This window comes from Oryza glaberrima, chromosome 5 (assembly GCF_000147395.1).
Source record: "Oryza glaberrima chromosome 5, OglaRS2, whole genome shotgun sequence".
NCBI lineage: Eukaryota > Viridiplantae > Streptophyta > Magnoliopsida > Poales > Poaceae > Oryza > Oryza glaberrima.
This window is the reverse complement of record NC_068330.1, coordinates 24,718,078-24,743,590: the sequence shown is the minus strand read 5'-3', so window position 1 is coordinate 24,743,590 and position 25,513 is coordinate 24,718,078. Positions and strand designations below refer to the sequence as shown.

Below are 25,513 nucleotides of genomic sequence, written 5' to 3'. Positions count from 1 at the left end.
CGGCCGGCGGGAGAGGACAGAGGAGGGAGCGACGCGCGGCGGCGTAGGCATGGCTCCGGTGGCTGTGGGTGGAAGAGGAAGGGACGGCGAGAGAGGTGGCCCTAGTCGTTGCGAACGCCTCCACCTCCGAATCCCTCGCGGTGCTCGATGCCCGCAAGGCCGCCGTCCCCGGCTCCCCACGCGCCTTGCCGAGGTCGAGGCGGCACTGTCCACGGCCGTTGTTGAGTCCCCGCCCGCCGACGTCCGGGGCGCGCTCTGGTGGATGTGCGACCGCATGGACGCCGCCGCGCTCTGGTGCTTCATGATGGCGCTTTTCTGTCCATCCGGTGGTCCGGCCACTATGCCGGGCAACGGCGCCACTGCACCTTACCACACGAACCTGAACACCACCGCAGAGAAGTCTTCCATGCGACTGCACTTGAGTTCCGTCGCTGAGCCCCTAGTAACCTATAGCACTATCGCTTCAAGTTCAGAAATTGAAGAACCGAGCCTTGGTTTCTTTTCATGAATCACGAGGAAAAAAAGCAGTTTTGATTGTGTTTGCTTATGATATTACTGTGTTAAAAGAAAATGTAATGAACATTCAAGTTTTGGATCCTGCGAGGTCTCGAGATTGTTGAGATGGTCATCAATCAATTTCATCTATATACAACAAGCTGTTCCAAAAGTTTAACGACAGCATACGAAACCACCACTGCAACGTTCGGCTTGGCGGCGGCGATGCAACTGTCTAGCACCGTGGCCGGAGGCAACATGAACAGGCAAGAGCTAGCAGGATTGCTGGTGATGCTCCTCCGTGGGTTGGACTCTCGTATGCCTAGCCGACGCACTGGCCACTGCCTTGCTGGCCACGGTCCCCACGGAGGTTACCGGTGTGGTCGTTTCCTTGCCGGCCACGGAGGTCGCCGGTGTGGCCGCCTGCTTGCCGACGGCCGAGGTCGCCGCCGGAGTGGCCGCGTCCTTGACGGCGTCCGAGGTCCGGCTGCCTCTCCGTCACCTGGAGAGAGGAGAGGAGAGAGAGAGATGAAGAGAGGGGCGAGTCGGAGAGAGGAGGAAGAACAGGAGGGATGAGTTGGACTGACACGTGAGGCTCACGTGGTTCCCACTATTTTTTTTATTTTTTTGCGTGAAACTGATATGTGGGTCCCATGAGGTTTATTATTTTTTTCCATATCAAATTGCCACGTAAGCGCCAAGTCAATGCCACATTAGATGAAGATCAAGTCAAATTAGCCACGTAGGCGCCATGTCAGCCAAAACTGCTCTAAAAACCGCCGAGGGACCTAATCTACAAGATTGCTACTCGGCGATCAGTCGCGCGCCTCCCTCCCCGCGCGACTGGACATGTGTCGCGAGCGGAGAGGGGGCAGCGATGTGCCGGAGGGAGGAGTGAGTTTTTCCGTTTTTTTCTCCTTTTTTTCGTTTCTATTCGGTTGGTTTTTTCACCGGTTTTTTCGTTTCTGTTTGGTTTTTTCCTCCGTTTTTTTTGTTTCTGTTCGGTTTGTTATTTTTTCGGTTTCTCTTCTGTTCGGCTTTTTTTTTTCCTTTTTTTTCAAGATGTATAAATATCAAGTTTGTATTCGTATAAATAGAAAGTTTGTATACGCGTATACAAAGTTTGTATACACATATACAAAGTTTATTTACGCGTATACAAACTTTCTATTCATGACGTTTTTTTTATTTTTTTTATTTTTTATGCGTATATAAACTTTGTGTATGTGTGTATATATTTTTTATGCATTGAAATATCTTCATAAATATATACATACACACGTATATATATAGTATATATATATGATGTACATATGAGAGACTAGAGGGAGGAGGGGGGGCGACTGACCACGCTCCTCCGCGCGCGCGGCTGATCGCATATCAGGCGCCCCCCCTAATCTGCACCGGTTTTGATAGTTGAGGGACTCGTTGTGTCTGGTTTTTCGGTTGAGGAACGAAAATCGGATTCATTGACAAGTTAAGTGACCTCAGATGAACTTATTCCTATTTTTTGGGCTGGGATGGGATGGTGAGCTCATTTAGGCCCATAGTAGTTGGTCCGTCACGGGATTGATATTTATGTGCGGTCCAAAGTGGAGGACGCGATGTGCTACAGTAGAGAAGGTGCACTTCTATTGGGCTTCTTGCAGGCTGAACTGTGGGCTGGATAAGAAAGCCTTGGAATGCCAAGTTCATTTTGGGCCTGTTCACTTTTGATACCATTTTCAACTTTACCAAATTTTGGTAAAGTTGCTAAAAAAGTGGCTATATTTATTTTGCTGCCAAATTTTAGTAACTATATGAGAAATCTTGCAAAAATTTTGGCAAGTTATCAAAATTTTGGCATAGTTGCCAAAATTTTGGCATCAAAGTGAATAGACCCTTTATTCCCTCTCTTTATGTATTAACGACGGTCATGTTAGATTAATGGGCTAGGCCCAATTAAATCCTAATAAATTCCATTGGCCCACATTAAGTGCTATAGGTAATAATACCACCTTGGAAATCTAAGTGAAGATGTCTCAACTTAAATACGGAGCTAGTGGAGAGTCTCTGTTGACCGGTTGAGATGGTGCGCGGACAACCAGGCGGGGCGAGGCGAGGCGAGGCAGACAGCTGCTGCGCTCTCTCGTTTTGTAACGGACGGTAATAAACACGGAGAATTGATTTCGTATCAATGAACGCTTCGGTTACGGAATTAAATGTCGTGAATTGATTCCGTCAGTTACGGAATTAAACGTCGTGAATTGATTCCGTCGGTTACGGAATTAAACGCCGTGAATTGATTCCGTATTAACGAGCGCGTCGGTTACGAAATTAAACACCGCGGTTGATGACTCTGAACGTTACTCTCGCGCTCGCATATATATACTCCACAGCGACCAGAAGGATTGACGAAGTTCTTCCCAACTCTTGCACATCGAGTTCCTCCACCTCTGTTCCTGAGCTGCAGAATCCTTCCCCGGTTCTGTTCACCTGTGTGCACAGATATACGGGACGAGCAGGTGCCTCCGGAACTCCGTCCGCTTAAGAACTTGCACGGGTAGACGGGCGATCAAGTTTTTGGGTAGCGCTTCAAGCGCGACTGCTCCTGTTCTTTGTTATTTGACGACAACGTTGCATCTTCCTCTACTTCTGCTTCACCATGGCTTCTACTGGAGAGAACAGAGGAGACAACATCAACGGAGGCAATACGACTGCCTCAAAATCCAGCGGTGGGACGTTCTCGGGGTATATTTTCATTCTCCCGATTCTATTAGATGTTTCTTTGTTAATACTCTTCGCAATGGCAGCATTGCGTTACTATGTAAATGTTGATGCTTATTTCATATTAAGCATGCTCAAGTTGTATACATCTAGCACTGTCACTAGATTTACTCATATTGCAAATGTCATGTTTATTGTCTTAATATTTTGGATTAAAATATACCGAATTATAACCAAATTTCCAACAATCCAAAAACTTGATAGGTCTTTTTTGGTAGTTAGCTTTGTTGCATCACTAAAACCACATGCTTTCGATGGTTCAAATTATAAAAGATGGAAAGCACGTGCACTTTTGTGGTTGACGGTGATGCAATGTTTCTTTGTTTCACGGGGCAAACCGAGTGAACCGCCTCTCTCCCCTGAGGAGGAGGCTAAGTTCGAGGCTACGGATTGCTTGTTCCGTGGAGCATTGATCAGTGTGCTCGCTGATAGCATTGTGGATGTGTATATGCACATGCCTTTAGGGAAGGACATGTGGGATGCTCTTGAGGCCAAGTTCGGGGTATCCGACGCCGACAGCGAGCTGTATGTCATGGAGCAATTCTATGACTACAAGATGGTCGATGACCGTTCTGTAGTGGGACAGGCTCATGAGATTCAGATATTGGCAAAGGAACTTGAGAACAACAACTGTGAGTTGCCGGACAAGTTTGTGGCAGGTGGCATTATTGCCAAATTGCCACCTTCTTGGACGGATTTTGCTATTTCTCTAAAACACAAGAGGCAAGAGTTCAGTGTTACTGATCTTATTGGCTCTTTGGGTGTTGAGGAGAAGGCGAGGGCACAGGACAACCGGGGCAAAATGATCGAGGGAGGTTCTAGCGCCAATTTGGTGCAGAAGAAGAACCCTCACGCATCCCACAACAACAACAAGAAAGTCAAACCTGACGTCAAACCCAAGGCTACAACCAATTTTAAGAAGAAAGGCAAGGGAAAGGCAAAAGGAAATTGCTTTGTGTGTGGCAAGCCTAGGCATTGGGCCAAGGATTGTCCTGAGCGCAAGGACAAGAAGTCTGCAAACATGGTTATTAGTGAGGGCGGATGAACATTGGGTTATGGTAAATTTTTACCTACAGTTCTCTCTGTCTGTCACTCACTTGATTGGTGGGTTGATACTGGTGCTAATATTCATGTGTTTGCGGACATTTCCCTGTTTTCTTCTTATCAAGTCGGGAGAGGTTCCTCCTTGTTGATGGGAAACGGATCGCTTGCGGCTGTTCATGGTGTTGGTACGGTCGATCTGAAGTTTACTTCGGGAAAGATCGTGCACCTGAAGAACGTGCAGCATGTCCCTTCAATAAAGAAGAATCTAGTTAGCGGCTCTCTACTGTGTAGAGATGGTTTTAGACTTGTGTTTGAATCCAATAAATGTGTCGTATCTAAATATGGAACGTTTATTGGAAAAGGTTATGATAGCGGAGGTTTGTTTCGCTTTTCCTTGGATGATATGTGTGATAAAGTTGTGAACCATGTAAGCGATGATGATGATGAGTCCAATGTGTGGCATTCGCGACTTTGCCATGTGAATTTTGGTTGTATGACACGCTTAGCCAACATGAGTTTAATTCCAAAATTCACTTTACTCAAAGACTCTAAGTGCCATACTTGTGTTCAAACGAAACAACCTCGCAAGCCTCACAAGTCATCTGAGGCGAGGAAGTTGGCACCACTAGAAATTGTTCATTCCGATCTGTGCGAAATGAACGGCGTGTTGACTAAAGGGGGAAAGAAATATTTCATGACACTGATAGATGATTGCACTAGATTCTGCTACGTGTACCTATTGAAAACAAAGGATGAAGTATTACATTACTTTAAGATCTATAAGGCTGAGGTAGAAAACCAACTGGAAAGGAAAATCAAACGGTTAAGGTCTGATAGGGGTGGAGAGTATTTTTCCAATGAGTTTACTTCTTTCTGCGAAGAGTATGGAATTATTCATGAGAGGACGCCTCCCTATTCACCCCAGTCAAACGGGGTAGCCGAAAGAAAGAACCGCACTCTAACTGAGATGGTGAATGCCATGTTAGACACTGCACGACTTTTCCAAGGAATGGTGGGGTGAGGCAATATTGACTGCGTGTCATGTCCTGAATAGAATTCCTACTAAGCATAAGGAAGTAACACCATTCGAGGAATGGGAAAGGAAGAAATTAAATCTCTCTCACCTGCGCACATGGGGCTGTTTGGCCAAGGTAAATGTACCTATAGCCATAAAGCGTAAACTTGGACCAAAGACCGTAGATTGTGTGTTCCTTGGTTATGCTATCCACAGTGTGGGATATAGGTTCTTAATAGTAAATTATGGAGTACCCGATATGCGTGTTGGTACAATTACTGAGTCCAGAGATGCCACATTTTTTGAGAATGAATTTCCTATGAAAAATGCACCTAGCACTTCTAGTCAAGAACCTATTTTATCCCCTGAGCACTTTGTGCCGATAGAACACATTGATCAAACGCTTGAGGAAAATTCTAAGGAGGATAACATTGTAGCAACTCGAAAGAGTAAGAAACAAAGGATTGCAAAGTCTTTTGGAGATGACTACATTGTATATCTTGTGGATGATACTCCAAGAACCATTGAAGAGGCATATTCATCTCCTGACTCTGACTATTGGAAGGAAGCGGTACGCAGTGAAATGGACTCAATTATGTCTAATGGTACTTGGGAAGTCGTCGAGCGTCCATATGGGTCCAAGCCTGTAGGATGCAAATGGGTTTTCAAGAAAAAGCTTAGGCCTGACGGTACAATTGAAAAGTACAAGGCAAGGCTTGTGGCCAAGGGTTATACCCAAAAAGAAGGCGAGGATTTTTTCAACACTTATTCACCAGTTGCTCGCTTGACCACGATTCGAGTACTACATGCTCTAGCAGCCTCTCATGGTCTACTCGTCCATTAGATGGATGTTAAGACAGCTTTCCTCAATGGAGAGTTGGAGGAGGAGATCTATATGGATCAACCAGATGGGTATGTACTAGAAGGTCGGGAGGGAATGGTGTGCAAGCTGTTGAAGCCCTTGTATGGTCTCAAACAAGCGCCTAAGCAATGGTATGAGAAGTTTGACAATACACTTACATCTACTGGCTTTGTTGTGAACGAAGCTGACAAATGTGTGTACTATCGCTATGGTGGGGGAGAGGGAGTGATCTTGTGTTTATATGTCGATGACATATTGATCTTTGGGACCAGCCTCAATGTGATTGAAGAGGTCAAGGACTTTCTGTCCAAAAGCTTTGAATTGAAGGATTTGGGAGTGGCTGATGTTATTCTTAACATTAAACTACTGAGAGGAGATGAGGGTCGGATTACACTTGTGCAATCTCACTATGTCGACAAGGTCTTGAGTCGCTTTGGTTATAGTGACTGCAAGGCAGCTCCTACTCCTTATGATCCTAGTGTGCTATTAAGGAAAAACCGAAGAATAGCAAGGGATCAATTGAGATACTCCCAGATCATTGGTTCATTGATGTACTTAGCTAGTGCAACGAGGCCTGACATCTCATTTGCTGTGAGCAAGTTGAGCCGGTTTGTTTCAAATCCGGGAGATGATCATTGGCATGCTCTTGAAAGAGTAATGCGCTATCTAAAAGGGACAATGAGCTATGGAATTCACTATGCCGGGTACCCAAAAGTGCTGGAGGGCTATAGTGATTCAAACTGGATATCTGATGCTGATGAGATAAAGGCCACAAGTGGGTATGTGTTCACACTTAGAGGTGGCGCTGTTTCCTGAAAGTCTTGCAAGCAGACCATCTTAATGAGGTCAACAATGGAAACAGAGCTCACAGCTTTAGATATTGCCACAGTTGAGGCCGAATGGCTTCGTGAGCTCCTGATGGACTTTCCGGTGGTTGAAAAACCAATACCAGCAATCCTGATGAACTGTGATAATCAAACAGTGATTATTAAAGTAAACAGTTCGAAGGACAACATGAAGTCATCCAGGCATGTTAAAAGAAGACTGAAGTCTGTCAGAAAGCAGAAAAACTCCGGAGTGATAGCATTGGACTATGTCCAGACGGCTAAACATCTGGCAGATCAGTTTACCAAGGGGCTACCACGTAATGTGATAGACTGTGCATCGAGGGAGATGGGCTTGAGACCCACTTAGAGTTGCACAATGGTGGAAACCAGTCCATTGTGATCGGAGATCCCGTGAATTTGGATGGCGAAACAAACTATTGTGTAACTGAGAGAAGAGACCCTAAAATGGGCTTATCTTCATGATGCACTTCTCTTCTAATCTGTATGGTAGGATGGTATACACCTTAATGTGATCCGAGTGGCTTTTCATAAAGAAGAGATGTTGGACTACATAACATCTTAGAAGGAACACACCTATATGAGTCCGACTGCTAGTCACAGTCTATGAGATCTGGGTGATCTCTAGATACTCATGAAAAGGCCAGGAGTATGACTTATACGCTCCAAACAGAGGGGATGCAAATGGCAGCCTAGTACCAGTTAAGGGTTTGAGTGAAACCTGAATCGCACAAGACTGACAATTCAAGGCATAGTCCATTGTTCAGTTGTGATCTGGTGTAGCTCTTTTCCTAGGTGGAAGTTTAACTTAACAGTCTCCACCGAAACGCTGGTATAACAAACAGGATCAGAATCGAGAGCATTTCCTGTGAGCCATGAAATTTGGTAGGGATTGTTAGATTAATGGGCTAGGCCCAATTAAATCCTAATAAATTCCATTGGCCCACATTAAGTGCAATGGGTAATAATATCACCTTGGAAATCTAAGTGAAGAGGTCTCAACTTAAACACGGAGCTAGTGGAGAGTCTCTGTTGACCGGTTGAGATGGTGCTCGGACAACCAGGCGGGGCGAGGCGAGGCGAGGCGAGGCAGACAACTGCTGCTGCTGCGCTCTCTCGTTCTGTAACGGACGGTAATAAACACGGAGAATTGATTTCGTATCAATGAACGCTTCGGTTATGGAATTAAACATCGTGAATTGATTCCGTCGGTTACGGAATTAAACACCGTGAATTGATTCCGTATTAACGAGCGCGTCGGTTACGAAATTAAACACCGCGGTTGAGGACTCCGAACGTTACTCTCGCACTCGCATATATATACTCCGCAGCGACCAGAAGGATTGACGAAGTTCTTCCCGACTCTTGCACTTCGAGTTCCTCCTCCTCTGTTCCTGAGCTGCAGAATCCTTCCCTGGTTCTGTTCACCTGCGTGCATAGGTGTACGGGACGAGCAGGTGCCTCCGGAACTCCGTCCGCTTGAGAACTTGCACGGGTAGACGGGCGATCAAGTTTTTGGGTAGCGCTTCAAGCGTGACTGCTCCTATTCTTTGTTCTTCGACGACAACGTTGCATCTTCCTCTACTTCTGCTTCACCATGGCTTCTACTGGAGAGAACAGAGGAGACAACATCAACGGAGGCAATACGAATGCCTCAACATCTTGTGCACCATTCTCTGGGTATAAGATTCTAACTTTATTTGATTTTCTTCTTGTTATTTACATGTTCACAATGTTATCCATGGGACTTCAATCCTATGTGAATGTCAACGATGTCTATACTTATTTTACCTTAAGCATGCTCATGTTTATGTTTAGCCTTATCACTAGATTGTTTCTCATTGTGTATGTCATGTTTATTGTCTTAATATTTTAGATTAAAATATACCGAATTATGACCAAATTTCTAGCAGGTCAAATACTACTGCCCTTTTTCTGTTGAGAAATTTGCTTACATTTGAATGTGTTCAATGGAATTATTTAGTTTGGAAATACTATCGAATTATTGCAATTTGACAATTGCTTGAATTTGACCTGAAACAGATGGCCAACTGATGTAGACCGGGCCTAGTTTAAGCCCGAGCAGGCACCAAAGATTTAAGCTGAATTAATATTCTCGCTCGCTCAATCACTGAATTCAAACCGTAAAAATTCTTATAAATGACCAGACATTAGGAAGTACTGGTAAGGAAGTCAGGTGCATCACCTTTTTACAGCTACAAAAGTTACTCACAAAAGCAGGCATTTTAGAGTCTCAAGAAATAGTTCAGCTCCTTCTCCAGACCCGTTCTAATCTACATTTCGCCTTGGCTACTTCCTATGTCTAATAATACGTTTTTTCATGCAAAATATTTCTATATAAAAATATTTTTAAAATAACATAAATCTACTTAAAAATTTCAATAATTACTCCCTCTGGTTGGACAAGGTTAAGGTTAAACTTTTATAACTTTGATAACTTTGAGTAACTTTAAAAATATTTAGTTTAAAGAAACTAGAAAAACATATATAGATTTGTCTTTCAAAACACTATAATAAAAGTAAACATGCATTTATTTATTGTATATATTATAATAGAAAAATAAGATCAAAGGTATATCTTGTAGAACGTGTCATTGTTCAAAGCATCAATTAAAATGAAACCGGAGGGAGTAATACTCAATTAATTCTATATTAATCATTTTCTTGTTTTGCGTCCGGCTAATAATCCGTTTCAAAACCCACTTTGGAATTAACGAAGCCTGAAATTCAGGCCTGGACTGTCGTCATGCTCATCTTTTTGTTTCTCTACATCCTTTTATATGTTCGATGCGAAAGCACATTGAGTTTACGCAAACCATTCTTGCAGGACGATCTCGGATAATGGACAGTTCGTACGTAGTAGTAGTACGTTGGGATAAAATTTGGCAATCGAACAATCACTTTCCAGCACTCGCGTCTCGCTCACCCTCACCTCCACATTCATTAATGCTCGATAGGTGATGGTACTACTACTAGAAGATCCCACCCTTGCAACTGCAAGATATCCACTGATGACCAATTCATCCACCACTAATTACTCATCTCTACAGGCTCATGTCGTCGTCTAGCTTCAGTTCTCAAGCTAGCTAGCTAGATACTACTTCTACTTCCTATATATGTACTCATATCTGAATATCTGATACAGTAGCAGGCAGGCGATTCGTGGTCGTTGAAGCGGCGAGGCATCGATCGATCGTCGCCGTCGTGGTCGTCCAGGTCCAGCAGGCTGTGCTCGATCGCAATTAATCCATCCATCCAGGACGTACGACGGCGTCGCTTTCGCCGGTGGCTTGCAAAGGCAGCCTCTCCGGCTTTGATGGGACCCAAACGCCGACTCGCTGTCGCTGATCGTTACCACCTCGATCGGTCGCCGCCGCGCTCTGGACCAAGCTAGCTACCCAGCCAACCCTTCCTTTTGCCGCGTACTCGCTCGCATGAATCGACCTGATCTTTTTTATTTTCGCGAACGCGCAAAATGATTGCACATCAGTATATTAGAAGAAAGTAAAGTTTTAATTACACAATTGCCGTAGAACAAGGACAAAAAAAAATGGTCTCCAAAACCACCAAAAACCGACGATAGAAAAAAATTGAAAACCCTGAAGCGATATGATCATCTGATATCTCCATTAGAAGTTCACGAGTAATTGGGGGAGAATTTAACGATACTTGATCAAAGATGAATACTAACAACAACCTGCTAGCTTCAGTACTGTGTATGCATATATTGATATATGGGAGACCTGATCATGAACGAACGGCTGGTGAGATTTGACACGCAACTTGACCATTTCTTGGTTGGTTTGGACATCTCACTAGCTAGCTGAACTGCTAGATCGTTCCCAAGAAAAAAGCAGATGGATCGATCGATCATTTTGACCAAGGAATATGCATGCAGGGCCTATCAATACAAGAACGTATGTACGACGTTTTGCTAGCTAGTCAGCCAGCCAAATTAAGCCTTTTGGATTCACCTGCACACACGTACATGTCAGACAGTCCGAGTCGGTGTTAACTCAGTCATGGAGATTTCGATGGGTTTGGATGAAGCTGACTTTCCTTTTGATTCAAAGGTAGCCATCGATCGACACCAGCAAGTAATAGCAGCTTGCATTGGTCGACGCCAATTAATGACCGGTGCAACGGCGACCATCGCGGCTTAATTAACTAGCTGTTGAGACCAAGTGTCGTTGAGTCTAAGAGTGGATTTTAAACTGTAGATAGAACGTTTACACGTTATTTGCATGTTACTTTGAGGAAATGTTCACTTTGATGTTAAAAAGAAACCTTACCAAATTTTGGTATTTCTAAAATTTTGGTAGGATTTATTATATAGTCGCAAACTAAATATAGCCACTTTTTTGACAACTTTACTAAAATTTGGTAAGGTTAAAAATAATATTAAAGTGAACAAGCCCTAAAATTTAACTTACCTCATTGGCGATTTTGATGTAGGTATACAAGTCAGCGAGCTTGATGGATGCAATTAAGCAGATGGAACCGGCGGCCGGGCGTGTCTCGCAAGTTCAGTTATCTGCCCTTCTGCTGGGGCCCTTGAATATGCTGGACAACACAGGGTTAATTACGATGCGATGTTCTTAATTAGTAGTTTGCAGCTGGACTCATAATCTCATATGCGGACGTATTCACTGGGGCCTTAATTAATGAGAACTTTTACGGTACAATATACTACCAGTATATACTGGCAGTATATAAAAAGGTATATTAGAAATTTGATAGAAAATAAAATAACACTTTAGTAATTTTCTATTCAGATTGAATCTAATTGGGAGTACCCGGTCCTAGATCTTATCGTGCGCTAGGGGAGGAGCATCCTGATCGCCATTTGATGACGAAGCACGTAATGATAGCACGATTTGATGATAGAATAACGAAGAAAAGACAAAATTACCCTTCAAACTTTATACTGCAATCTAATTAACTAAAAAATCAAATCAATTTACACCATTAGATCATATATACTTGCAGTATATACTAGCAGTACATTGTACCATAAAAGTACTATAATTAATTAATTCCGCTTGCAGTACTGCACTGTTTCCTTGAGCGCTCAATTTTTTGACCTTCAGAGTTCAGACAACGAGTCTGCAAAGTAGCACGATCTCTCGCTCATACCAAAGTAATTAAGCATTGATCTGATGACCCAGAGAGAACATATAGAAGCAATTGAGTAGGAGTGTGTGTGTGTGTTTATGTATGAACAATGAGCTGGAGTGAGGTAGAACCTCATAAGGAACATACCAACAAAGTTCATGCATATTAAAATTGGTTGTATACACGGACTAATCATAGCTTCAATTGTTAGGTCCAAACAAATGCACTTCCTGCAATTAATTTTGTCTCAGATTTTCAGATAACTATATATATATATATATATATATATATATATATATATATATATATATATATATATATATAGGTGTTCGTTCGTTGTAGTACTAGTACATATATATGGAAGATACTTCTCAAAGTATCGGATGACCCTCCATTTTCATCAAACAATTAATTAATGAAAACAAACACATTTTTGTGTCCCCTTCAGTAGACGGTGATCATAGCTGTAGATCAAAGCTAGCAATCTAGCTAGCAATACCTGGGATTGAGACCCAGTGCAGTTGTTAATATGACGGTAACTCTAGCAGTTGCAAGGTAGCTGATGGATCAAAACCAGCGGCCCGAATCATTAAAAAAATATTGTTCACGATTTACTGTAGCCAATTCCTCATGTGGCAATTACTTTAGCGTCTAATGTGCAATAGGGTGGGAGAGCAAATCCAAGCCGTTGGCTACATCGATCCAACGGTCATAATATGCTCCGACTGCTAAAATTTCAGTATTACTACGACCACACTAGATCTCATTCCAATAGCTGGGTAATTAATTATTGTTCTATACCTTGATATTGAAGTACATACTTTATTGTATATGACCGGGGAATGGATTCTAATTTCTAAACCCTCAAGAGATGTACCCTCGTTTCTGTCATTCAATATAAATTTTCTTTAAAAAAATTGACAAACATAAAAATTTTAAATTCAACCTCTATAAATTGTGACAAAAGGAACAATTAAACTCTAGCATACATTCTATCTAGCTAGTATGCATATGTCTTTTTTTGTTGCAAATTATATATAGAAAACAAAAGGTTGAACTTGAATATTTGTGTGATATATCACATATTAATTAAGCTAGCTTATTATTTTTTAAAGAAAAACATAACTTTTAAGATGGCATATGAAAAACAAGAGGATGTTCGCTCGAGGGATTAAAATAGTTTCATGTAATTCATCTGCAATAACAGACTCAAGAAACCATAGATGAACATGAAACAGAAACGATTTACAGACACGCACATGCATGCCTTTTCCCTAACAACTTCTGAACGTACTGATGATATGAAGGAGCAACAACAAGTGTCTCATCATGATCATGCATGACAAAATTATAATCGAGCTAGATGCATCGCATGCACGGACAATCGTGATGTTGATACCAAGAACAATCATGCATGCATGAACATCAGAAGCTAGCCCTCGATCAGCTGCTAGCTAGCTGGTCCCATGATTATAACAAACAATCAAAAGTACTACTATGTACATACTCCTAGTAGCTATCAGTTGGAGTCAATTAAGGAAACAAGAGCATGAAATTACCACTGCTAGCTCATCATCAGTATTCAGTACTACTACTGAATAATGCCCCCCAAAGTGCAGTGCAAGTCTGCACGTACGAGCTCATGAGAATCAGGTACATGTACAACAACTTCTACTACTAGTAGTATACTATTGCTGCTGCCGCCGATGCTGCATGCTACAACTAGGCTACTTGCTAGATCATCATCATAGTACTACACGTACCATCGTCGTAGAATGCATCGTATACAGATCAATCGATCAGATGTTCAGAACCAAAAAAAGGAGAAATTAAGTTAACAAGATGCAAATCACTATTAGAGTATATCAGTAGCCGGCCATCCAGCTCGAGCTAGTGATCATCATCATCATCATCGATCAACGGTGGTTGTTGTTGTTGGCGTCGTCGTTGTGCAAGAACGGCGACGGGATGAACATGTCCTGCAGGAGGCCGTAATCCTGCGCCATGAAGTGCTGCATCCGGAGAGGAGTAGTAGCAGCAGCAGCGCTCCCCGTCGCCGGCGGCGGCGCCGGCGTGGTGGAAGCACCGGTGGTAGAGGCGATGATGGCAGCCAAGCCAGCATGATCAGGCTGCGGCATCTGCTGCATGGCGGCGGCGTGCACTGATCCGCCGCTCGCCGCCGCCGCGAGCTGCATCTGGTGCTGCATGGCATGGAGATGCTGCGCATGCGGCGGCGCCAGGAGGCCGCCGCCGAGCGTGTCGTGCGGCTGCGGAGGCAGACGATGGCCGACGGCGGCTGCGAAGTGGCCGGGATGGTGGTACTGGAGGCCGCCGTGGTGGTGCGCGGCGGCGGCGGCGCCGAGGAGGTGCGCCGTGCCGCGCAGCGTCGCCGGGATCGGGTGCGTGTGCTTCCCCTCGTAGGTGGTGATCACCACCGCCGCGTCCTGGTACGACCGCTCCACCCTCTTCTTCACCGGGCACTTCTGCGTCGTGCACCGGTAGTAGCTCCTGCACCCATCCATCCATCCATCACACAAACGTAAGAACCCTAATCAATTATCAATGATCCATATATATCTCAGCTACCAAGTGCATTCATGATTCATAACTAAGTACTTACTCGTTCCATTTCATATTATAAATCATTTTAATTTTTTTTTCTAATTAAACTTTTAAAAGTTTGATCAAGTTTATTATAGAAAAATATAGCTACATTAATTTTCAACACGAAACAAACGTATTATCAAACATATTAATTTAAATGCTAGTTTTGATGAAGCTAATTTGGTGCTATAGACGTTGCTAAATATTCCTATAAATTTGATCAAACTTAAGAAAATTTAATTAAAAAATTAAAACGACTTATAATATAAAACGAAGTACCTAGGAAATGGGCTGTTCTTGACGGCTTTCTGGCCGTACTTGCGCCACCGGTAGCCATCCTCCAGGTGGTCGACCTCGCTCTTGGTCATGAACGCGAACCGCGGCTGCCGCGGCCTCTTCTCCCCCTTCCCCTTCCCCTTAACTCTGCAAATGAAATTTTTTTTTCACGCACATCAATTCATCCAGTCATCAGTTCATCACACATCAGCTAGCTATGCTAACTAATTAACAGCAAGGTCAATTCAATGACAGTACTACTATACTACCCAACAAGCTACATATTTTTGGTGTGTGCCATAGATCGAGCAAGATCATGTTCATACTAGCTAGCTTAATTAGCTGCAAATTGAGATTAATTATACTAATCGATGGATGATCAGTTGTTGGTCCATTCAAACATAGTGGCTGCGTACAGAGGGTAGTAGTAGCCGCGTAGGTACGTATGGACGGCACGGCGACGCGGGCATCTACACATGACGACTTCAGAGTTCACACGGCCATACATACATGCGTACGTATGTACGGCCTGGTCATATATTTTGGTAGGATCTACTGATCAATTTGTGATTTAACTGCTAGCTAGACAATTTGGAGGAGGGGTCAGGGTCACATTTACAGATGCAACAAAAATCTAGGAGTTTAAAGTTGCAAGGTAAATTAAGTTTGCCATGAAAACGATAGATCGATGTGTTCAGTTAAACTTAAAACTTGGCCACCAACTGAGATTGATCGATATCGATAGATCAGTTGAGTTGATAGGCTGAATCTGCAGACTGGTGTGATATATTATCCTAATTAAATGCAATTCATATATTGTGTGTGTGTGTGTGTCGTAATATAATGCTTGCGAACTAAGAACGCACCATGCATATCTCAAAGAGATATCAGATGAAGACAAGAGGAAGAGATCAAGAAAGTGATGCAAAGACTAGCAAAAGGCGTGAGCAAAAAAACATTGATCAACTTTTTTCTGAAAGAAAAAAACTACCTAACGATCAAGCTCTTTTCGTTTTGTATTAATTGCTCGGCGAGCATGTGCTAGCTAGTGAGAAACCCTAGCGCATCGAGTTCACACGTCCTTGACCGAAACCAAAAGAGGAGCCAAAATGCACACATCTTGACCAAACCAAAGAGGAAATAAATTAAAACGTGAAGAAAATTAAACATGCTCAAATCTGGATACAGTCATTCAGGAAACAGACGGAAGAAAAATCAACATGAACACAAAGAGAAAACCTGTTCCTGATTATTAATCTTTTTTTGTCACATTAATGTCACCAATAGCACCAGTCAGAACAGAAAATCAAAGACTTCGCCAAATCAACCTTTCTAAAGCTAGCAAAATGAATTTCAAGATACAGTTCAAGATGGGATGAATTTCAAGATCCAGTTCAAGATGGGATGGGATGAGATGAGATGAGATGAAAGAACTCACCCTTTCTTGTTCTTGTCTTCTCCATCGCCATCCCCCTTGGTCGTCGCCGATCCTTCCTTGCCGTCGTCGTCGCCGCCGTCCCCCTCCTCCTCCTTCTTGCACTTCCCGGCCGACTCCTCGTCCCCTCCGGCGCCGCCGCCGACGCCGCACGCCTCGCTCGACGTCGACGACACCGACATGCTGTTCGGAGTCATCGGCCCCGCCACCGCCGCCGCCGCAGCAGCAGCAGAAGCACCACCCCCAGGGAACAACCCGACGCCGTCCACCACCAGCTCCCTCTTCACCTCCTCCAGAGGCGCCACGTCGTCGTCGAACTCCCCGGCGAATGCCTCGTAGTCCAGCGGCGGCGTCGTCGGCGCGCTCTCCTGCATCAGGTGGTGGTGGTAGTCGATGAACGACCACGGCTGCTGCTGCTGCAGCATCCCCGGCATGGCGCCGTTCGGCGGCCGCTCAGCGAACAGCGACGCCAGCTCGTCGTGGAACGGGAAGCCCTCGCCGCCGCCGCCGCCGCCCGACATGGAGCTAATTAAGCAAACTAGCTAGCTAGCTAGCTCAGATCGAGCTAAGCTTTGCTCCAAATTAAACTGATCGAAATCAATCGTGCAAGCAAGCAAGCAAGCTAGCCCTCTTCTCCTTGGCGTTTGCTCACATATAGATCGTACTTGCTAGCTAGCTAGCTAGCTACTGGCTAGTGGTGTGGTGATGCAGTGAAGAGAAGGAGATGAGAGGTAGACGACGAGAGAGAGATAGAGAGGGGAAGAAGAAAGGGAGAGGTGTGTATTTGTGTGTAAGCGAGCTAGCACAAGCTGAAGCTAGCTAGTGTGATCATGTGTGGGGATAGCTAGGTGGTTGGGTGAGAGGCCAAGGGCTTAGTTGAAAATTCCTAGTTAATCACGGGCTTTGTCGCATAATTGAAATTAACAAAAATTAATTGATTTGATTTGCTCTTGTCATGTGTACTATACGCCACTGTACTTTGCATGCGCAACACTAGTTTTTACTATTGTTTTTCTACCCTTAGATCGAGTTAGTATTCGGTCGCAGGTTTTACCATCTAGTAACATCTTGTTGTTTGCTTTACCAATTCTCAATGCTTCATGCATTTCTCTATATTATCAACCAAACTTTTGCTCTTGTTTAATCTCTTATACAAAAAAATGAGAAGAAGAAAAAAAGTGAGTACAAGACCATGTCAAGGCTTGTGAGTTACTTTACCTTTCACTAACTTTCTCCACAGCTTTCTAATTGCAGAGTCGTGGATTTATTAAATGACATTTGGAACAGTAGTAATAATAAAAATTATTAGGGCTCAAACAATGTCCTAATTGCGAACATGGTGGGAATAGCTAGAAGGGGAGTGGTCCAAGGTCGTATAGGGTTTAGTCAGCGACGGCCACCGGAGGCAGCCGGTCAGGTGAGTCAACAGGACGGGGCTGCGTCAAACCATTCAAACCATTCAAACCCATCCCTCACCGGCACGTGTCCGTGTCGCTTTGACCGGGCCCACTCGCGTGACCGGGCCCACCGTCGATGGGCCAGCTTGATGACGTTAGCATGACGCTGCCGATGCCTCCTCGTTCCTTCTCCGTCCGATGGCGATCCGACGGCTGTGGCGTCCCGACGGTGGAAAAGCGAAAGGCCGTACGTGTCAAAGGGAAAAAAAAAACGGCGTGCCCAATAAATCGTAACCGAAATTTGCAAGCCAGGAATTCATCGGCTGGCACGTATTAAATGTGACTGATTTTACTTGTTAATCACATTTAGTAAAAAAGGACACTACTGCTTTACAGCTTTCTTTTTTTACATGTGTCTAATCTTCAGACTTACAGCTTTTTTTTAACCACGATTACATGTGTTGCACGGAAAAATGCTACCAAATGTAAGTTGTAATTTAAAATCTCGATCGGATAATGATTCTTCATCATGTAAAGTGGTAGCCTGTGTCAAAAAGAAATGTTTCATTAATTACCTCTCCTAAACCTGCACGTAACTACTACTCCGTAGTAATTTGTCAGAAAAGGCGTTTCACCTGACGAGGCAGGCAGGCCGGGCCGGGCCGGTGCGACGACGGCTCACGCTACAGCGAGACATGTCGCGTACGCGTCGTGTCACGGTGCGACCGAGTCCGTGTCCGGGTCGCGACCGAGGTTGGTCGCGGGCGGGCCGACCACAGCCTGGCTCGGCGTACGTGGCCCCAGATCCGGCCGTCCATCCATCCCCCCGCCGCGGAAAGGAACCCGGGAAATTTTGACTTAGCTTGGGGGTATAGCGACCGATCGAGCTGTTGATTTCGCTGCCGTTTTCTTCTTCTCCGGCAAAAAAAGTTTCGGCTTAATTAGTTTGGTCCAACCTGCGGCCGCGACGACGACGGCGATGTCACTGAGATAGATGCCGGTCAGCTAGCTCCAGCGCCTTCAGGTTTGTATCCCATACTGATCGAGCAGCTAGGATCGCCCGATGAATTTGTCATGTGTTTTCTCTCCTATCAAAGTTTTATTAGAAGTATCTCAAATGTTTTAAACGAACCGGTACTAGATGTGTTAATTTCATTGAATAAAACATGAGTAAAAAGTTTGGTGAAAGGAAGGGTGTAAACGGAGATGAAAATTTCCTACCAAGCGTTTCTGATTCTAGCGATATATTGAATTTATGTTTATAAGTTTTTAAAACGTTGTATTGCAATGGTCACTAAATAGTTAGATGGGTGGAAATATTTAATTTCTACTCAACCGAGAATCATTTTCATAAAGATGCTACCGTTTCTAACTGTTTTCGTTCCTCGTATATTCATAAAAAAAAATTGAAACAAAACCAAAGTTGTTTTGGAGGAATTATGGTGAATGAATCGAATGTGGGTACTAGGTAGGTCATAATTCATACCTATTTATCACAAAGTAGTTTTATCTACCTGATGAATTCGGAGGTTTTGGTAAGGTGAAGAAGAAGAAATATTCTTCATCAGTCTACAAGTGGTCCTGTTGTTTCTGAATTCTCATCACGAGAGCGATGACCGATCTAGAGTTTCATAATACACTTGCTGCGGAGATTCCTTCACGTAGCTAGCACAACGGATTAGCTATAATAGAATTTTATCATTCTATATTTTTCAGTTCAGATTAACATATGACGTGAATTTGACTAAAATGACGCCTAGCTTCAGTTTAAGCAAGACTGCTCACTAGCTAGCCAAGTACGATCAGCATATATAATCGTGATCAGGTCTATGGGTTGGTTGGATGGACAGTTTTTATAATGAAATCGAGTTGAATCGCAACGACCAAACCGAACTGTCTCTGATGCAGCTGAGCTAGCGATCTTCATGCTTGCAAGTTGCAACAGTATTCCACTCTCAACAACCATCAATAATGCTATCGAGTCTGAAAACCTGAACATTGCAAGAACCTGCGAAATATATATATAACTGGAATATAAATATTTTCTGCGTTCGTACAGGCATATTTTATCTTCTTTATATATGTTGATTCGTTGAAAAGTTGAATCCCATCAACGTTTGGTCCAGATGGAAATGCTGCATTCATCAGTCAAGGGTGTATCTCTACCGTTGGCACGTCAGAACAACCACAATATTTTCAGTTTTTCAGTCACTAGTAGCATCGCATAGCATATGCAACTGAAAATTCAGAGTTCAGACTTGACACCAACACATTGCTGAAACAGAAAGACAGATTTAATTTACAAGTGCTAGAACAGTAGCACTACACAATGGGGTAGGAATCTTTTTGCAGAGTTTATTAATTTGGCGGTTGCTTGTCATTACTGTCATCAGTTAAACTAATTAACTAGCGCTAGTAGGAAGCTGCCAAACCAAAGTCAAATGCAAATCTGAAGATGTATTGGAGAAAGATTAGCAAACGTACCGATCGATATCCACAAACAAGGAGGAGATTAATTACCTTTATTTCTAGTCCAAATAAATCTCCCATCTGATGCGACCTGGTAATAACAAGCAAGCAAAACAACATGCAGTTAATCAGCCAGCATCCAACTGCTAATCTACAAAAAAGCACTGTCTTTTTGTGACTAATTTAGCTAGCATGCTAACCTCAGTACAAACATCTTTTTGCTTAGTTAATCCAGTAAGAGACACTGTGCCGCGTGAGGCTCATTGGTTTGACTTGTGCCAAAGTCCCAATAGGTTCGTACATAATTATGGATTAGAATAAGTTTGGTCCAACTCCTTGCTCGATTAAGTTAGGACGGTGTCTACACCTAATCCGCACCATTACGGCAACAAGCATCAAGCACCGTCCTCCTAGCTAGATATTTCGTAATTTTTTATTTCTCTCTAGTTTGCCCTACCATTCACGTGAATTTCCATGCATCTACATATGAACACTCATCAATCATTTTTATCCCCACAAGTTTAGCTCTGTACTATACAGAGAATAGTGTGCAGTCATTGCTTCGTCTGAAATAATTTTGGTGCTTATTCACAAGAGGATTTTTATAGTTCTTGAGAAAGTATCTTGAGATGCCTAAATTTTACACTAAAATTTTTGGTACCTTGAGATACTTAGTAATTTGAGATACCAAATTTTACATTAGAAAATATGGTACCTCTAAATACTTTTTCAAGTACGATAAAATTACCCTATTCACAAAGAATGAACTCACAAGGAAATTAAAGGCATAACTTGTCCAAAATTAAATTCTCCTACCAAGTTAAGGGTAAAATGTACTGAGAAATACCAAATTTTCTAGTATAAATTTTGATACCTACAAATATTTTCTCAAATACTATAATATTTCTAGGTATTAAACACATAATCTAGGGTTATTCAGAGAGAGAATTCAAAGTGTAAGATCTTTCTTGTGCTCATCTATATAGAATCATATATATTGAGGGCCCCTTTGAATCAAAAGATTTACGTAGGAATTTCATAGGATTCAAATCCTATAGGAAATTTTCCTATTTGGCCCTTTGATTCAAAGGATTGAAGCTTTCCAAATCCTATGAAATTCTTATGGAATGGCACATTGCATGTGGATTTTGGAGGAAATTTAGCAAGAGCTCCAACCTCTTGGAAAATTTCCTTTGAGTCTATCTCTCTCATCCGATTCCTGTGTTTTTCTTGCGCTCTAATCAAACGACCATTCCTGTGTTTTTCCTGTGTTTTGCAATCCTCTGTTTTACACTTCAATTCCTGTCAGAATACTGTGTTTTTTCTATTCCTCCGTTTTTTTTACCCTACGATTCAAAGGGGCCCTGATGGATTTTCTAGGTGGGCATGGATCATGCATGTTGCATGGGGACCTACTTAAGCCTGAGAATATTGACCACAGGGATAATCAAGGTGTACGTCTTCCGTACTTGGGTGGCGGATTCCACCATGAGAAAAAAAAAAAACCCCAAGCAGATGAATGATTCCGCAGGCGCCTTTTGAACAGTGGACCAAGCTGCAGACTCCGTTCAACCAAACGACCAGCGTCTCTCTCGTCTCCGGCCAGCCGACGTGCCGCCGTCGCCGTCGTCGCTCGCGCCGCAAGCGTGTACGAACCTTCCGAGTGGTTTCCACTCAAACTGAATCGATCGAACTCAACTCTCAACTAGCGCTAGTGGGATCTCTCCGAAATTTGCAACTTGTGCGGGTTAATTAGCATGCTAATTTGCAGCTCTACGGAGGTTAGGGTTCATCGGAATGAGTAGCCTGCTTGCCGATGGACAAGGAGTGCACTGCTTGCTTTCCTGGAAAAAAGAATTGTTCTTTTTTCTCTCTTTTGGATGCAGAAAGATGGATCAAAGTGTGTACTTGCACGCAAGATAGACAGATATTTGTATATCTGTACCCCTGCTTAATTAGCTACATCGTGTAGATCATTAGGCTGCCAAACAAACTTTCCAGTGTGAGATTCCAATGCAAGCACACAAGATCAAAATTCTTGGGAATCATTTATCAGTTCTAGATCACTGTACTGTGTCAACAATTGTTTAATATATGGTTTTTAGAGGCTGGGTCTGTGTTTGCTTATGGGGCAAGAGATCCATAGACAGGGGTTAGAAAAGATCAAAACTTATGCTTGCAAGGCATGAGGCAATCGTGAACATGACAAAATGTTTATTAATTAATTAATTTTCACAGGCTTGACTTAATCCGGTTAATTGGACTTAACCTCCCCAAGTCAAGTACAGCTCTTGGACTGCGTTCCAACATGTTCAACTTGGACTACTGACCATCATGTCACTGTCTTCAAATGGTGTGCCTTTGTTAAACTAAACTAATCTACCCAAGGAAAAGGGTAATTAAACATCTCATATGTATATATCTATTGATCTATATAACAACCAGTTAAAAAGAAGGACACATTACCTTATTTTTTAGATAATGAAGTGGTAGTTGCCAATTGCATCCATTGAACTTTGAATCCTTCACAATTCAGGCATCTTTGGAAATTTCCTTACATATTGTACTGATCAACAAATCCTGAAACCTTCTAGCACATGCATCCGTTCCAACATCCTGATTCCTCGATCGCAAGATAGATTTTCCGAACTATTCTCTGTTTGAAATGAGCAGCATCTTTGAAAAGTTCATTTGATGAAAACAACATCCCATTTGCTTGCCCTGCCAGATTGGTATGAGACAGACAAAAAAAAAAGAGCAAAGTTTTTCCTCGGAGAAAAAGCCGGAATATTTTCCTTGTTCAAACGGGGTGTACTGATAGACAGCATCAGGCAGTACAGGCCGTATAAATTCCACATTTCCACTGTAACAAAAACATCCAAATCTAGCACGTTTTGGAGCCGTCAAAAGGCTGAAAATGCCAAGGTTTTCAACTATAAGGAGTTTACCATGGATCACAAGTCACAACCTTTCTCAGCCAAGGCATCGACCTGAATGACTGAGTCGCAAAGCTGGACCGATTACTCTGATGCCCGTAAGAAAGGTTCAGAAAAGTTTGCAGCTTTCAAGTGCTAGTTGATAGGCAATGGGTAGGAATATTTCACATTTCAATATCTCGTCACCCCCACTGAGAGACAGGATGTAGAAAGGTTGGCTATCTCTGATCCTTCCATTTCAAAGAGAAGCCTTTTCTAATCTGAAATAAAATGCACTTTCTTTATATCAGGCTTTTGTAATATGAAAACTCTTATTCTGTAGATTCTGAAAGTGATTTTAGTTCAGAATTGGAGCTGTTGGCAGTAGATGGTCCAAGCTAGGATCACCTTTTATTTAAAGAGCTTATCCATATCTCTGGAAAATTAGTTTTAACTGTAATCTTATATCTGTGGATCTTAGACCAATTTATCCAGTGCTAAGAAAACTGAAAAGCAGCTAGGTTAATAGTACTGGATATAACTCAGTCACTGGGTTGTCTTGTGAATTATGGATGTATTTCTTTTGGCAGAACATAGAACATAGTAGTACTAGATATGTTTTTCTCACATTGTTCATAAGCTCTGATGTGATTTTTTAGTTTTGGCTTTAAGTTACATAAACCGTTCCTGAAACAACAATTATTAGAAAATCAGTACCTATCAGTAGTAGATGTTGTGATTGGTCAGCAGAACAGATCTAAAAGTTGAGAGTACGGCCTTGTTTAGTTCTAAATTTTTTCTTCAAACTTTCAACTTTTCCATCACATCAAAACTTTCCTACACACAAACTTTCAACTTTTCCGTCACATCGTTCCAATTTCAACCAAACTTCTAATTTTAGCGTGAACTAAACCCACCCTACATGATCTAGAGAAGGAATGCATGCTGAACTTTGGTGAACAAAGTCAAGAGATGACCACTGTTGCAAAGAGCAATTGTGTGGAGATCCACCTCCTCATTGTTTTCTGTTCTTATTTCCCCTTTGGACCAGTGCCATGAGCAGCAGCCAATAAAAATTGGAAGCTTTCAGTGGTTTCAGCAAGGCTCTACCTCATGTGATCTACCCTTGAAGGATTGTTAAAGGAGAGACCATGATCCAGGCAGAGTTTTTTTTTGTTTAATATGTGGCAGGTGAATGGAATTTATTTTGAAATAATCATGCTTATGTTTGGCTCTTTTGACTTGCTCCTAGCTCATCAGTATTTCTTTTTTCTTCTAGTAGTATTATGATATTATCTGCCTCTTTTTATGGGGCAGCAGAACTGCAGGGAATCTGCTTACAAGAGCCCCATACTTGAAAGTTTTCACACTGCTAACGCTAGGTTTCCAAAGATTATCTTGGCTTGGCTCTAAAGGGATGGAAAATAATTTATATATGTGTTTCTTCTTTCTTCCTAACTGATGAGGAATTCTTGTACTTTCCATTCTTAACTGCCTGTCAATAATACATCAAACAGAAAAATATCGATCTGTATGACTGTATGATAAGCAATTCTTTCAAGCCTCCATTAACCAGCTCAACAGAAAAATACGAATTGATGTGCCGTAGTTGGGGATTCAGACAGCGGTTGGTCATTTTTGGCTAGTTTCAGATAACTGAAACACTGAACTTGCAGAGCACACGTAGTACTCCCGGAATAGCCTTCACCTCGAGTCTAGGTCCACACAAAAATTTTACACCCTATCACATCAAACATTTGACATCTGCATGAAGTATTAAATATAGGTTATAAAAATAACTAATTGTACATATTGCGACTAATTTATGAGACGAATCTTTTAAGTCTAATTGCTCCATTATTTGACAATATAGTGCTACACTTAACATTTGCTAATGACAGATTAATTATGCTTAATAAATTTGTCTTGTTGTTTACAGATAGATTATATAATTAGTTTTTTTATTAGTGTCCGAACACCCCATACGGCACCCTATATAATATCCGATATGGCACGTTAAAACTTTACACCCTTGGATCTAAACAACTTCTTACAATTGTGCAGATCTCACATGAACAGTTGACACAACTTTTCTGTTCGATCTGCAGCAAGCTATACACACACACGCGTGCGCCCCGCAGCAGCACAGAGTGCACTTGAAGTCAAGCCCCGCGTGCCATCTCCTTCACACTCGCAACCCGGTTTTACACAGAGGAATTCGAACAAGAACACAGCATTATTGCACCACTCCACT

General features: G+C 42.6%; 1 protein-coding gene across 1 annotated transcript; it reads right to left on the bottom strand.

Moving 5' to 3' along the window:
- Positions 1–13,663: 13,663 nt before the first annotated feature.
- LOC127773083 (WRKY transcription factor 23-like) lies at positions 13,664–17,255 on the bottom strand. Its single transcript, XM_052299097.1, has 3 exons — positions 16,482–17,255; positions 15,047–15,190; positions 13,664–14,671 (listed from the first exon to the last, which is right to left on the bottom strand). Exons 1-3 carry the CDS (start codon positions 16,997–16,999, stop codon positions 14,080–14,082), a joined length of 1,254 nt encoding a protein of 417 aa, XP_052155057.1. The 5' UTR covers positions 17,000–17,255; the 3' UTR covers positions 13,664–14,079.
- Between the last annotated feature and the right edge of the window lie 8,258 nt (positions 17,256–25,513).

Coding starts and splice junctions, on each gene's coding strand:
- LOC127773083 (XM_052299097.1), bottom strand. CDS start 16,999: ATGTCGGGCGGCGGCGGCGGCGGCGAGGGCTTCCCGTTCCACGACGAG. Junction 15,191..16,481: donor GAAGACAAGAACAAGAAAGG/GTGAGTTCTTTC, acceptor TTTCATTTGCAG/AGTTAAGGGGAAGGGGAAGG. Junction 14,672..15,046: donor AAGAACAGCCCATTTCCTAG/GTACTTCGTTTT, acceptor GGATGGGTGCAG/GAGCTACTACCGGTGCACGA.